The sequence below is a fragment of the Phoca vitulina genome, unplaced genomic scaffold (assembly GCF_004348235.1).
Source record: "Phoca vitulina isolate PV1807 unplaced genomic scaffold, GSC_HSeal_1.0 scaffold19, whole genome shotgun sequence".
Taxonomy (NCBI): Eukaryota; Metazoa; Chordata; class Mammalia; order Carnivora; family Phocidae; genus Phoca; species Phoca vitulina.
Genome location: NW_022589722.1, coordinates 26,124,451 through 26,140,046, shown reverse-complemented (window position 1 = coordinate 26,140,046; position 15,596 = coordinate 26,124,451). Strand labels below are relative to the sequence as shown.

The 15,596-nt window shown below is 37.1% G+C and overlaps 1 protein-coding gene across 1 annotated transcript in view; it reads left to right on the top strand.

Annotated features, from left to right (window-relative positions):
- Window positions 1–695: 695 nt before the first annotated feature.
- Window positions 696–15,596, top strand: part of ENTHD1 (ENTH domain containing 1) — a 107,749-nt gene continuing 92,848 nt past the window's right edge. The window contains exons 1-2 of the mRNA XM_032416315.1: window positions 696–809; window positions 5,109–5,611. Of these exons, the coding sequence (XP_032272206.1) occupies window positions 5,263–5,611 (349 nt within the window). The 5' untranslated portion in view covers window positions 696–809; window positions 5,109–5,262. The remainder of the gene's footprint in view (window positions 810–5,108; window positions 5,612–15,596) is intronic.

Below are 15,596 nucleotides of genomic sequence, written 5' to 3'. Positions count from 1 at the left end.
CACTTTGTCTATCCACTGAACTCCCTGTCATCCTTTAAGATAGAGATGGAAAGTCTTCTCTGAAACCTGCCCTTAAATACTCCTTGGCAGAATTAGATGCTCTCTCCTCTCTTATTACAAGATACATATCTTGTCACAATCTTCTGTGACGGTGCCTGTCAGCTCCACTAACCTGTAAACTCATGCAGCATCAGACTCATGCTTTATCTCCGGGTCCTTACAGCTTGGTGGGGGTGCCTGGCACATAGGGGGCGCTCACTGAAGATCAGTTGAATATTTCAACGATGACCCATCACTGGAGCCCGAGGCCCTCCCTGGAGGCACTCCATCACTGCCCGTCACACACCCTACGCTTTTCATCCCGAGCAAACTACCATTACCTTCTTTGTCCTTTGAGGAGATCAGCTGCGGGTGCCGTTTCCAGTCAGTTAAAATACATTAGTAACACAAACTGTAAAATTTTTCTTTGAAAAGAGGGAGAGCAGCAGCACCACAGCCCCAAGGATTGTTAAATGAAGACATGTGCTTTCATTCCATTTGATATCCGCTACCCCCACGGCCCCCCTTCCCCGGCCCCAAAGCAGGGTCATTTTAAGCCTAACGCCTCGCGTCCCTCTTGCTTGATGCCCTGGGATCAGCGGACACCGGACCTCGGAGAGGCCGGAAGTGAGGGGCCGGAAGTGAGGAAGCGGAAGTGGGGAAGGGCGTGGGCGCTTGGGCCTGGCTGCAGGAGGCGATCAGCCTAGGAACGAGGGGCTTGAATTTGAGCGGGAAAAGGTCCTGACGCTGTGGCTGGACTTTCCCCTCAGGTAGTAGATTCTTGTTTGCGGGTGCAGGCGGGCGTGGAGGGGCCTGCTCGCCGCCTCTTGTCCCAGGCTGGTGCCGTCGCTGACTGGGTGCGGGCGAGAGGGGGCCGAGGTCACTACGGTCAGCATGAGGGAAGGTCCCCATTGTGTGACGCCATCCTGTCACACTCCTTCCTTCTAGAAGCTTCTGTGTGGCCCAGCCTTCTGCTCCAAGTAAACTGCGTGCTTTCCGAGGGGAGTCGGTGGTCAGGCTTATCTGTGTGGCTCTGGGCCTGGCATGGGGCCTGCCTTGTACGCAGTGGTTGTTCTGAAGAAATGGATGCTAAGGAAAGACGCTGTCTACAGGAAGTTGATTCTTTCAGCCTTCACCCTTCATGTTCCAAATTCTTAAGCATCTCATTTCTTCCTCTCAGCTGTTCTTTCTATGTGGTGATTAGTCCTTATGCTGCAGATGAGGGAACTGAGGCTCAGCGAAGTTGTTGAGCCTTAATTAGGAAATGGCAGAGCAGGACCTCAAGTCCATGCCTTTGGAATCCTAATTAAAGTAATGAGATGAGGTAGGTGAATGCCTCGGTGTGAGCACATTGTGAGCATTCAAAAAAGAGTAGCCCTTTATTCCAGAGAATGGGGACTGTGTCTTGTGCACCTGTTTCTCCATTTGGTAGAATGGAGTCTGCTGTGTAGTGAACTCTAGAGAACTAATAGTTGAATGAATTAATGAACACACAGGAGGGCTCCAAAAAGTTGATTTCTCTGCCTCTTGTAGTAATCTTCCCATCCAAATAGTAACACCTCCTAATGCCATGGTATTCTCTATAATCATTCTCCCACAACAATCTTGGCCAGAGAGCTTATTTTCTCCTGAGTAAACTTAAGTCTATAGGCAGAAACTGTGCAAAGAGGAAAGCTTCTCTCTACCCTAAATGCATCTTTCCAGATGGCTCTCACACTCAGCCTCTTAGATGTTGCTGTTATTGTCCTAGGTCTTTGGGTAAAGTCAGTTCAGCTCCTCAATTCCTTATTCTCAGTTCTGATAGCCAAAGAATTTTGAAGACCAGTTTTCCCCCCAACTCATTTGGCAGCAAAACCTGAATTGAAACGAGGCATTTGTTTTTATATATTCCAAATATTTACGAGTTTTTTTTGCAGTCACGTTAATGTGTTTGCTTGTTCAGAGTGGCCCCACACCTTACTGTGGGTATCATGTAACATATGGTATAGGTACTGTGTTACCCTTCAGAAGTCTGAAAAAAAAACCTTGAGTTTGAATTCCACAATGTCACTTGATAACTTAAATGATTTCCTGTTATGATTAAGGTAAAGTTGGGGGGAGGAAACAGCCTTTGCCAAAGTATTGTGGAAGTGAGTAAGCCTAAAAAGGAAACCAAGAGACCTTTTCTACCTCATTATGTGTTTATTTTGGAATTATTTAAGGGAGAAAGCTCCTTAATCAAACACTGGTTTTTGGCTCGTGATGGAGGAGGCCTGCCGGGCGCCGCCACCAGCCCCCAAACACTGGTTTTTGAATGTCGGAATCATGTTTTATATTTCTTATGTCATCCACAAAGCAGTACAAATGGTAGATACTCAAGAAATATTGATTGATTGATTTGAAAATAATTACTCCAAACTCTAGAATTTTACTTGACAGTTGCAAGGCTGGAATATGTTTTTAAAATGTCATGTTTATAATCCAAAGCTGTAGAATCAATGCAGGTGTATCCTAAGCAGATTCATTCAGTCATTTGGGCATTCACTGAACACCTGTTTCTTGAGTACCTACTATGTTCTAGGTACTTACTAGGCAATAAGATTATACTGCCTTGTAAATAAGATGGTCATGGTCCGTGCTGTCATGGAGTTTCTGGTCTGGTGGTGAAGAAAGCAAATGACAAATACACAGGTACAGATCATGGTAAGTGCCATGAAGGAAATAAATTGGGACAGAAAGAATATGTTGGGAAGATCTAAGTAGCTAGTATGCTAGCTGAAGGCCTCTCAGAGGAGGTGACCCAGATTGGTGACATGGAATATCTTACCTTGCCTCCGTTTCTAAGTATTCTAGGGATTTGGGTAGCCGGACAACCAAGATTCAGGTGTGAAAATTTACTCACTTGGGCACCACTTTTGTTTCAGATGTCATATACTGTAATTACAATCTCAAGTTTCTGATGGTATGAGTAAACAACATTTGTATATAGTCACATGTCTAAAACATAGAAAACCAACGTATAATTTACAACTAACACCAATCGAACTCCTTGTTAATCTGAAAAGATAACAATAGTAGAATGGTGTCTTACATATTCTGTGGTCATGTCACAAAGTGCTGTGTATTTGTAAATGGTATTAATTCAGTCATCCAGACTTTGTGCTTCATGGTTTTTCTAATGGTTGGGAATGTATTTAATTTCAGTATGATGTTAAGCACATCCATTTTAAACTACCCTAGTGGATTGAAGCCTATTATTTGATACTTTTCCTGGGGTAGAAAATTTTTTAAATACAAGATAGAGAATATAGGAAAACCTAAAAATTAGGATTTTGTCTCTCCAAATATAGATAGTTAGCTCACCAAAAAAGAAAAAAAAAAAATAGCGTTTTGGTGACTGTTGTTTAATTCCAGCAGGTTATGATCCTAACAGGTTTTTTTTTCCTAATATTTCCTAATAGACTTGTGAGGAAACAGATCAATATTTGTTGCTCTAAGCCAGTGTCACAGTGCATCTCTGCATTGCGTGAGCTTGGTAGAAGGGAAAAAAGGACAATAGAAAAAGAAAACCCTCATGATTGAAAATTTTAATGGCTTATTGAAACACATGATAAATCTGGTTTTCGCTGCAGGAATGAGTCAGATAAAAATGCCTGTGTTTGAAGTGCAAACAAGAGAGAAAATCAGAAAATTGTAAAAACACACAACTTCTCTTTTTCTTCCTAGTGTTGATGATAGTCTCTTTCTGAGAAATGTTAATTAAACTGATACATTTTCCATCTTGCTCATTTGAGGATGTGTTGTACTTTTACAAAAAAAAAAAAGGTTAATTACCTCTTCTCTTATTTTTTGAAAAAGAAAGGATAGCTCATTTAGTTTGCTTCTGAAAATTTATGTCTTCCTTAAAAACACACACAGAAATTAATCAAACTTGAGCTAGGAATTGCGAAGGTCAAAGAAGAGAAACAAAACTGAAAACAAGACAAATTTGTTATGGATTTTAATGTCTGTCATTTTTGTGCGTGCAGTTTCTCTAGTAAAATCTGATTATAGATCGTCAAGGCTTCATTGGGCCTGGATGCTTGTCAGGGCTTGAAATCAATTTAGTGCACTCTCTTGGTGGCTATCAGGGGTGAATCACCAGGGAAATTGCAAACTAACTGACCCACCTTAATTCGAAGCAATGAAAAAGAAGGAAGGGAATGGTTTCATATGAACTATGAATTGATCATTCATAAGCATCATTTAAGGTTTGGGGACTGCGGACCTCCTTTAGGTTTCAGTGTATTTTGTATCAACCTAAATGGGCCTCTCTTTGTGTACACTTGTTTTGGAATGTGACAGATAACATGCTGATTACTCCAGGTTTTAGGGAAATTGTTACCCAATTTGAATCCTGCTATTGACATTGTTTACTCCTTAAATGCATACTTTTCTAAGGCCCAGTAAAGAAAGTAATTTAACCTTTTCCTTGAACTTACTAACCTTACCAGGACTAAAATACTGGCCAAGGGTACCATGAGTTAGATGTGGAGTCTGCTGTGGTCCAACTACTTGTGTTATAGTTGACAACCCTCCCTACTTTCAGATTAACAAGAAAGCAGAACGTATTTAGATCTGATTCTAGTGACTTGTAGTTCTAAGAATACAACTTTAGGGTCACTTGCTGACTCCAAGACTCAGATGTTACCATCCTCATTACCTTCAGGACATACTATTTTTATACATGACAACAAATCTTAAGCATGAGATGTCAGAGTGCAAGTCCCATTTTCTTCTCCTAACTTGCCCACTGTCCTGTAATGCTTTAAAATTATTTTATTCCTGGCCAGAGAGGTTGAATGTTATTTTCTGCAGAAACTTTTAGGACTAGGAAGACCATCTATATTTATTTAAGTAATATAGGCCAGTCCCTTACAAGAGATTTTCCCATACTGATGCTAGGAGAATTTAGATAGTGCCCTCAATTCTGGCTGATGTAAGTGAGGGGCTGATTTATAAGTAAACCTAGATTTTTCAGACTGACTTGGTCTTCTATAGGCATTTCGAAAAGTGTTTAACTTACATATATTTTGTGCTTTGCTTTGCAGGAAATTGATGCCTTGTCAAAATGGAGATTAATCATTTGTGTTTGGGAGCAGCAGAACTGGGGATCAATTACCTCTCAAGAGTTTTATAAACCAATTATATTAACTCCTATTCCATTGCTCTCATCCGCATCTCACCTTCAAACTTGTCTTACCTATGGCATTCAGGAGGCAAGTGAAAAACTTCGTGAAAAATTACTCAGATGCCGAAATAAAAGTCAGAGAAGCAACTTCTAATGACCCTTGGGGTCCTTCTAGTTCTCTGATGTTAGATATCAGTGACCTGACCTTCAACACAATTTCTCTGTCAGAGATTATGAATATGCTATGGCAGAGACTCGATGATCACGGGAAGAACTGGCGCCATGTGTATAAATCCCTTACGCTAATGGATTATCTCATCAAGAATGGATCAAAGAAAGTTATTCAGCATTGCAGAGAGGGGTTCTGTAACCTTCAAACACTAAAAGATTTTCAACACATAGATGAAGCTGGAAAAGACCAAGGTAAAAGAAATGCATAGTGTGCCAATAAAGATTAGAGGTTTGGGAGGGGATCATTTTAAACCAGGAGCTGGGGAAAAGTTCTTCTTAAATGTGTTGGCCATCTTTCTTCTGGGACAGCTATAGTTTCCCTTTGTGTTGACTCTTGAGGGCCTTCGAGAACAATTTTTTCCCCCCAAAAAGATGTGTAAAACTAACATACCAAGGTTCCTGATAAAATGATACCTCATAGAAAATGAACAAAGTGAATAAAACAGGAGGCATGGCGGCTTGGTATAATAATGTCACTGTAATTCGTAATTATAATTAGACTGGAATTCAGTCATAAGTGTAAGGAAGTGTTTCCAAAGACTATAGAATCTTCAAAGACTATCTAGATGGAAGTACTTATATGAATACAAGAATTTAGGTCATAAAATAATCTTGTCGAGGGTGGAGGGGGAGGTGAAGTAGGGGAAGGGTGTGTGGAATACTGAACTGAGATGATTTGGTAGTGTCTGAGATCTACAATGCTAAAAGAATCAGCACTTCCTCCTCGTCTAATGTAAAATTATAATCTGTGCTTAAAGTGAATAGTCTTATGAATCATGAGAAGAGGATAAAATTCAGTGCAGTCTTTGTGTTAAGTATACATTTTTAGAATAGACTTTTTAAAGAGCAGTTTTAGGTTTACAGAAAAATTACACAGAAAGAACAGAGGTCCCACATAACCCTTCTCTATCCACGCGTTGTTTCTCCTATTAACATCTTGCATTAGTGTGGTGCATTTGTTACAGTTGACAAACCAGTGTTAATACGTTAAAGTCCTTTGTTTCCCTTAAGGCTCACTCTTTGTGTTCTCCAGTTCTGTGGGTTTTGAAAAATGCTTGTCATGTAGGTACCATTCCAGTATCATACAGAATGGTTTCACTGCCTTGAGAATGCTCTGTGCTCCACCTGTTGGTTTTTTCTCCCCTGCCTAGAACCCTTGGCAACCACGGATCTTTTTATTGTCCTTATTGTTTTGCCTTTTCCAGAATGTTGTATAGTTGGAATCATACAATATGAAGCTTTTTCAGACTCGTTTCTTTCCTTGACAGTATGCATTTAAGATTCTCCCATGTCCTTTTATAGCCCCAGAGTGCCTTTCTTTTTTTTCTTCATGTTTTAAAAATCAAATTTATTGTGATACAATTCAACATACCATACAGTTCACCCATTTAAAGTATACGATCCTGTGGCTTTAGGTATATTATTAATTTTTAAAAATTGTGATAAAATGTAAATAACAAAATTTGTCATTTTAAGTGTGCAGTTCAGTGGCATTGATTCCATTCACAATGTTGCACAACTATCACCACTGTTCCCAAAACTTTTCATCACCCCAGACAGAAACTCCATAACCATTAAGCAATGACTCTCCTGCTAACCTCTTATCTACTTTATGTCTCTGTACATTTGCCTATTCTGGGTACCTCACATAAGTGGAATCATATAGTATTTGCCTTATTCTGTCTGGCTTATTTCACATACCATAATGTCCTCCAGTTCATGTGTTGTGGGATGTATCAAAACGTCATTCCTTTTATAGTTGTACAACATTCCATTGTATAAACATACCACATTTTGTTTATCTATTCATCAGTTGGTGGATTCTTGGGTTGTTTTCACCTTTTGGCTATTGTGAATATTGCTGCAATGAATGAAAACATCCAAGTGTCAGTTTGAGTCTCTGCTTTCAATTCCTTTGGGTGTATATTTAAGAGTGAAATTGCTGGATCAAATGGCAATTCTATGTTTGGTTTTTTGAGGGACCAGTAACTTGTTTTCCTCAGCGGCTGCACCATCTTACATTCTTACCAAGGATGTAAGAGGGTTCCTGTTTTTCCACATCCTTGTCAACACTTGTTATTGTCCATCTTTCTGATTATAGCCATTCTACTGAATGTGAAAAGTAGTATCTCATGTGGTTTCAATTCACATTTCCCTAAAGACTAATGATGTTGAGTATCTTTATATGCCCTTGTTGCCCATTTATAGATCTTTGGAGAAATGTCTGTAGAAATCCTTTGTCCATTTTTAACTGTTTTTTTTTTTTTTAATTGTTGAGTTTTAAGAATTTATATATTCTGGATACAAGACCCCTACCAGATGGGTGATTTGTAAATATCTTCTCCCATTCTATAGGGTGTCTTTTTACTTTCTTATTAAATTTTCATGAAGTCCAATTTATCAATTTTTCCTTTGGTGCTTATGCTTTAAGTGTCATATGTAAGAAATCACTGCCTAATCTAAGTTCATGAAGATTCATACCTATGTTTTTTTTTTCTTAAGAGTTTTATAGTTTTAGCTCTTCCATATAGATCTTAGATCCATTTTGAGTTAATTTTTGTGTATGGTGTGAGGTAGAGGTCCAACCTCATTCTTTTGCATGTGGATATCCAGTTGTCCCACAACTACTTGCTGAAAAGACTATTCTTTCCCTCATTGAATTATATTGGCAGCCTTATGAAAATCAGTTGACCATAGATGTAAGGGTTTATTTCTGTACTCCCATTTCTGTGCTCCTGATCTCTGTGTCTATCCTTATGTTCCACACAATTTTGATTACTGTAGCTTTGTAGTAAATTTCAAAATAAAGTTGAGTCCTCCAGCTTTGTCCTTTTTCAATATTCTTGTGGCCTTTCTGGGTCTCATGCATTTCCATATCAAGTTTAGCATTAGCTTGTCAATTTCTGTAAAAAACACAACTAGAATTTTGATTGAGATTGCATTGAATCTGTAGATCAATTTTGAGAATATTGCCATCTTAACAACATCCGTTCCTCCAATCCAAGAACACAAGATGTCTTCCCTTTTATTTAGGGTCTTCTTTCATTTTTTTCATACATGTTTTGTAGTTTTCAGTGCACAAGTCTTAACATTTCTTTTGGTAAATTTATTTGTAAGTATTTTATTCTCTTTGATGCTATTGTAAGTGGAATTGTTTTCTTAATTCCATTTTCAGATTATTCATTGCTAATGTATAGAAATACAACTGACCAAGTTATTTTTGTATATTGGTCTTGTGTCCTACTACTTGCTGAACTCGTTTCTTTTTTTTTAAGATTCCTTAGGATTTCCTACATGCAAGATCATGTCATCTGCAAATAGAGATAAGTTTTACTTTTCCTTTCCAATATGGATGTCTTTTATTTCTCTTTTTGCTTAATTTCCCTGCCTAAAACCTCCTGTACAATGTTGAATAGAAGTGGTGAGAGCAGACATTCTTGTCTTGTTCCTGATCTTAAGAAGAAAGCTTTCAGTCTTTCACCATTAGGTATGATGTTAGGTGTAGGTTTTTATAGATGTTTTTTATCATAAGGTTGTTGGAGTTCTATGCCTAGTTTGTTGAGTGTTTTTATGAGGAAAGGCTATTGACTTTTGTCAAATGCTTTTTCTGCATCTATTGAGATGATTATGTGTTTCCCCCCTTTATTCTATTAATCTGGTGTATTACATTGATTGATTTCCATATGGGCACCAGCCTTGCATCCCTAGCATAAATCTCACTTGGTCATGATGTATAGCCTCTTTATTTTTGAACTGTTTACTTAAGGTCAGGTTTGAGGTTTAAAGATTTTTATCTTTTTTTTTAGAGAGAGAGAGCGCGCATGTGTGAGAGAGCATGAGCAAGGGGGAGGGGCAGAGGGAGAGGCAGAGAATCTCAAGCAGACTCCACACTGAGTATGGAGCCCGACACAGGGCTTGATATCATGACCCCGAGATCATGACCTGAGCTGAAATCAAGAATCAGTTGCTTAACCGACTGAGCCACCCAGGCGCCCCAGGTTTGAGGTTTAATGATGAAATTGGAGAAAATCTTCTTGGGTTTTGATCATGCTGTGCTTCTTAGTCTAGAAATTGTAAAGGCATCAACCTCCATGAGGATTAAATTTATTATTAAAAATTAAAATAAAATACTAATTAAGATTTTGCATCCCCAAGAATTAGGTTTAAAAAAAAAGGCATAATATTTTGGATGATAGTGAATGGAATATAATCATTTTTTTACTTTACAGAGCAGCTATTTTATCACTGTACTAAGTACTTTGATGATTTTTAAGTGGAAAGAGAGGATCAGCTCCTGCTCTAAAGAGTTTATGAGCTATTTTGAGAGATAAAATAGATAAGTATAAAATTATAAACAAACAAGCTTATTTGTGCATTTATACCTTTTATATGTACGAAGTATGGCATATTTGGATATGCTTAAACTCACTATCATAACGGTCTTTCAGATTTCCTAACAGTTGAGCTTAGGATCAAAGAAGTAAGTGCAAGTACACTATCTTGGACTTTGTAAATACTCCTGATGATTTGGTAGCACCTAAGAGGACAAGAAGAATATTACTTATTTCATTTTTATCTTTTATGCATTTATCTTTTTGTGTTTGTTTTCTAATGAGTGTAACATATTAGAATAGTAGCTCTTGGCATAATTTAATTTATACATAAGCAAATGTATATATATATTGGGGGTGGATGCATGCACAAAAATTTGTTACTGATCGGGTATGCGGTCAAAATAATTTGGGAACCACTGGCTTTCAGGTTAAAGTCAGGCTCCTTAGCATATTCCCAATTGACCTTTCTACTCTTATTTCCTTAGTCTTCAATCTAATACATTACGTCTAGCATTACTAATGTATTATTTGCTTCCACCTCTCTGTGTTGATGCTTAAGATGTTTCTTCTTCCTTATAATAGTCGTTTCTTGCTATATGTTTGTTGAGTTCCTACTTAGTCATCAAATCCTAGCTCAGAGGTCTTTTCCTCTATATCTCCAGCTATCTCTTCTTTTCCTCACTGGGCAGAATTAATTGCTGCAGCACTTCATTAATAATATCAGTGTGTGTTTTTTACAGTATATCCATTTGAGTATATGTGTATGTCATATATGTGTGCATGTGTGTGTATACATGTACATATATATGTACAGATATATCCTTGACTAGATTCTGAATGGTTTATGTCATATGATAATCATCTTTTTACCATCAGGCCTTGGTACATACTAGACATCAGTAAATTTTTATTGAGTAGAAGTCATAAAAAAAGCAGGAGGCTTGAGGTAAGAAATGTGATCATTGAAAAGCTACTCAATGAGAATGATCTTATTGGATCAGAAGAGAAAAAAAGAGAGTGAAGTTTATACTAAGAAATTAATGAGAGAGAAATTGCAGTGATCCAAGTAATCTATAGCTGGATCCTACCTGAGATACAGGTTATCAAGAAGAGACAAAGAAAAAAAAAAAAAAGAAGAAGAAGAAGAGACAAAGAAAAAAGATAAAAGCAAAAGAAATTATAGAAAAAAGATTTTTTTTTGTTTCCTTGATTGGTTTTTACTCTGCCTAGAGTGCTCATCCCCAGATACCTGCACTGCTTTCTCACATACTTCAGCTCTCTGCTGGGAAAGTCATCTTATTAGTGAGGCCCTTTATATCTACCCTATTTATGAAAAATCAGCCCTATCCCTCTCTTTGCACTGATATACCCTAGCCATCTTCTGCTTTATTTTTCTTCATAGTTTTTCTTCTCTGACATAGGGCATATTTTATTTTATTATTTATTTGTTTTCTATCTCTTCCTACTAGAATGTAAGTTTCATGAGGGCAGGGTTATTTTATGTCTGCTTTGTCCATGTTCTATCTCCAACATTACAACAGTGCCTATCACACAGTGCCTGCCCCGTAATTAATAGAAGTATTTTAGTAGTCTCCCCTTATCTGTGGTTTTGATTTCCACAATTTCAGTTACCTGTGGTCAACCATGGTCCAGAAGCAGATGATCCACCTTCTGACATATTGTTCAGAAGGTTGGTAGGGCCTAGTGCCATATCGCAATGCCTGCGCCATTCACTTCATTTCATCTCATCACATAGACATTGTATTATCTCACATCATCACATGAAGAAAGGTGAGTAGAGTACAATAAGATATTTTGAGAGAGAGACCCCATTCTATAATAACTTTTATTATGGTATATTGTTATAATTGTTCTATTTTATTGTTGTTAATCTGTTACTGTGCTTAATTCAGAAATTAAACTTCATTGTAGGTATGCATGTGTAGGAAAAAAACACATATAGGGTTTGATACTATCCACAGTTTCAGGTATCCACTAGGGGTCTTGGAAAGTATTCCCCACGGCTAAGGGGAGGCAACTGGACTATAGGGGGGAAAGGTTGAGAAAACAATTCGGAAAACTTGGAGAACAGGAGAAACTTGTTTTCAAATAGTTTGTTAGTTAACATTTCAAATAAGGTTCTCAGTATGCTTTTCTTCAACCTCCAGACAGCTTTTCAGATAAAGTAAATTTAAAGCAATGAGTCTAATTATTAAACTGAAAAAATTTACAATAAATACATGATTTTCATTGTGTTTCCAGATCTTGGGGACACTCTATTGTATTATAGTTTTGGGTTTTTTTAGGTTGACAATTGAACACATTGCTTTAAATTTAGAGGTACTTTACCTGAAACAGTGTCTAGAATCTATAGAAAAACATTGAACATATTAATTTAAAATGTAACCAACATACTGTTTAAGAATAAGTTTATTCTGTATTCCCCAACTTTTTGGACCCCCTATATTAGCAAACAAGTTTATAGCATTTAACTACATGACAAAGACTCTTCTAAACACTTTGCATGTATTAACTCATTTAATCTTCATAATAACCCTTTGAGACAGGTTGCAGTATTGGCCCCATTTTACTGATGAGGAAAGTAAGATACAAAGAGGTTGAATAGCTAGTTCACACAGTTAGTGGCAGAGCCAAGATTATTAACTAGATGTTTTGACTCTAGAATCCGTGTTCTTAATACTATATTGTTGAATGAATGATTGAATGAATGAATGATGTTATCCCCATCCTGCTCATGCTGTTCTCTCTTCTGCACGCTGTCAACGGAGCACATAGGAAGGACCTGAGAACTGAACTAGTTGTGTTCATTAATCTGGGACAGGAACTGAGAAGTTTATCCTTTTTTTCATCTGTTTCAGAGTTATTTTAGGCCAAAGATGGTACAAGAAATGTATACTTAATACTCTTTACTTGCGGCAATCATGGCTTAAAATACCCTTCACTCAAATCTAACTAATTTTGTGGTCTTGGACAAATAGCTAGATGAGTTGGCATGGCTGGGCCCATTTCTTTTATCTCAGTTTTAGGGCCCATTACAAATTAGACTCAAACTCATCAGAAAGGGTGCCATGTTCCTACAGGTGATTCAGGGTCTCCAACTGATAGTCCTGAATCTCTTTGACATTCTCTCCCTTATGTGCACAGCATCTGTCAGAGCACATTCATATACATGCCTATATCTCTTGCAAAACTGAATTTCTAAAGGGCAAGAACATTATCCCTAGCACTTACTACATTGCCTGGGGGTAGGATTACTCAATAGATATTAGATGAATGGATGACTAATACCTTAATACTTTTATACTTTTAGTGGATTTATAGCAATTGACTTTCTTTTAGGAATATAAAAAATATAAATGTCAAAGTTGACTCCTTTAACCATAAAATTTCCATCTCTTTACTATAAATTACTTTTTAAAATAGATTTTTAATGTTAACAGTGCTTTATTGAGATATAGTTTATATACTATAAAATGTGCAGATATTAAGTGTACAATTTGATGAATGTTGGTTAGTATAACCAATCACCCATATCAAGATAAAGAACATCTCCATCATCCCAGAAAGTTCCTTTATCCCCCTTTCTAGTCAATTCTCCCTCCTTCCCAGAGGCAACTGCTATTCTAATTTCTTCTGCTGCATAAATTAGTTGTGTTTGTTCTTGAAATTCACACAGATGGAAACATATGTATTCTTTTGCCTCTGGCTCCTTTATCTCCACTAATGATTTTGAGACTCATGTATGTTGTTGCATTATATCAGTAGTATCATTCCTATTTATTGGTGAGTCCTGTTCCATTATATGAACATCTCACAGTTTGTTTGCCCATCTTCTGTTGATGGGCATTTGGTGTGTGTATAGTTCTTGGCTATATGAATAAAGCTATTATGAACATTCTTATGTAAGTCTTTTTGTGGCCATACATATTCAGTTCTGTTGGGCATACGCTTAGGAGTGGCATTTCTGGGTCATAGAGCAGGTGTATATTCATTCTTCTAAAGTGGTTTTTACCATTTTGTACTTCCACCAGCAGTGTTTGAGAGTCTGGTTGCTCCACATCCTTGTTAGTACTTAAATACTGTTATTCTTTTTTTATTTTACCAATCTGATGGGTATATAGTGTTGTTTCAATCTCAATTTCCCTGAAGAGTTGTTGAGCATCTTTTTGTATGATTTGTGGACATATGAACATCTTTTCGCTATTCAAGTGTTTTGTCTATTATCAATTTTTTTTTTTGCTTATTTTTGATTTAATTCATAAGGTTTCTTTATACATTTTGGATATGAGTCCTTTGTCAGATATATGGATTACAAGTATTTTCTCCAAGTTTGTGGCTTGTCTTTTCACTTTCTAAATGTCTTTTGATGAAGTGCAGTGTGTTTTTTCCCTTTATGGCTGAATCCTTTTGTATCTTGTGTGAGAAACTTGCCTACCCCGAGGCCATGAAGGAATTCTCTTATGTTTTCTTCCAGACATCTTACAGTTTTAGCTAGGTCTATGATTGATCTAGAATTAACTTTGTGTATATTGTGAGGTAGAAGTAAAGTTCATTCTTTTCCATGAGGTATCTAGTTGTTTGAGTTATTAGATTTTAATAATAGAGCATTTTCATGTTTGGTATCTCATTTGAGCCTTAAAACATCTTAAGAGGAATGAAGGATATGTGTTATCTCTCTTACAGAGATGAGGAGCTAACGCTCAGACAGATTAAATTATTTAGGTAAGGTTGCACAGCTAATTGATGACTGAACATGATTAAAGCTCATATATCTTAATACTATTTAGTCCTATTCTATTATTATGCTACACAGCCTCTCCTAATTGAGTTTTAAAAAATATCCTAACAAAGTTTCACTGAACTACTAGAGTGAACTTAATTAAAATTGTCTGAAAAATACCCAGTTGAATGTTTCATACCATCAAATTATTTATTTATACAAATTATGGTATTCTTTTTATAAAACCAATTCAGGTTCTTGGAAATGTGTGCATTATAGATTTATGTACTACTTTATTCTCAATTAGGTGAGTCATGAGATTGCAGTTAATTTTGTTTAAAGGGGCCATTTTATATGTACATACACTCATATTTAAATTAAAAGTAGATTTTTTTTTAAAAGGTACAAATTTTCGGGCGTCTGGGTGGCTCAGTCGGTTAAGTGACTGCCTTCAGCTCAGGTCATGATCCCAGGGTCCTGGGATCGAGTCCCACATCGGGCTCCCTGTTCAGCGGGGAGTCTGCTTCTCCCTCTCCCCCCTGCTCCTTCTCTCTCTCTTGCTCACGCTCTCTCTCTCAAATAAAGTAAATAAAATCTGTATTAAAAAAGGTTATGTTAAGCAGTTTTACTAGAAGTAACTTAGTACGCACTGGTGACATTACTGCCATTTTAGTTTTCCACCATCATTATCGGTCATCTAATTTGGGGAATTAGATGCTTCACACTTACATCCATGGCTGATTTTGCACAGCCTACCTCTCTGCCTCCAGGATTGGCCCCACCCATTTGCTCACTGAAGTCTGAATGTCTTAGAGTGGGAAGTAAGCCTTGTAAGCCAGAGTTAAGAGATATAAACCAAAATGTAAAAAGCAAAGACTCTGGAAGATGTGATTCATTTATATATTTATATATTTTCATTTACAATATAATATACATTTATATATTTACATATATTTTGAGGAGGAGGAGGTTGTTTTTTGAGTTCAGGTTCTCACAGAAGGGGAGGAAACACCAGGAATTTGGGCCCTGAAAGGGTTTAGAGAAAGAGGGAAAGTGGGCAAGTAGGAGAAAAAGAGAATGATTGGAATTTCCCTTTCAAGGT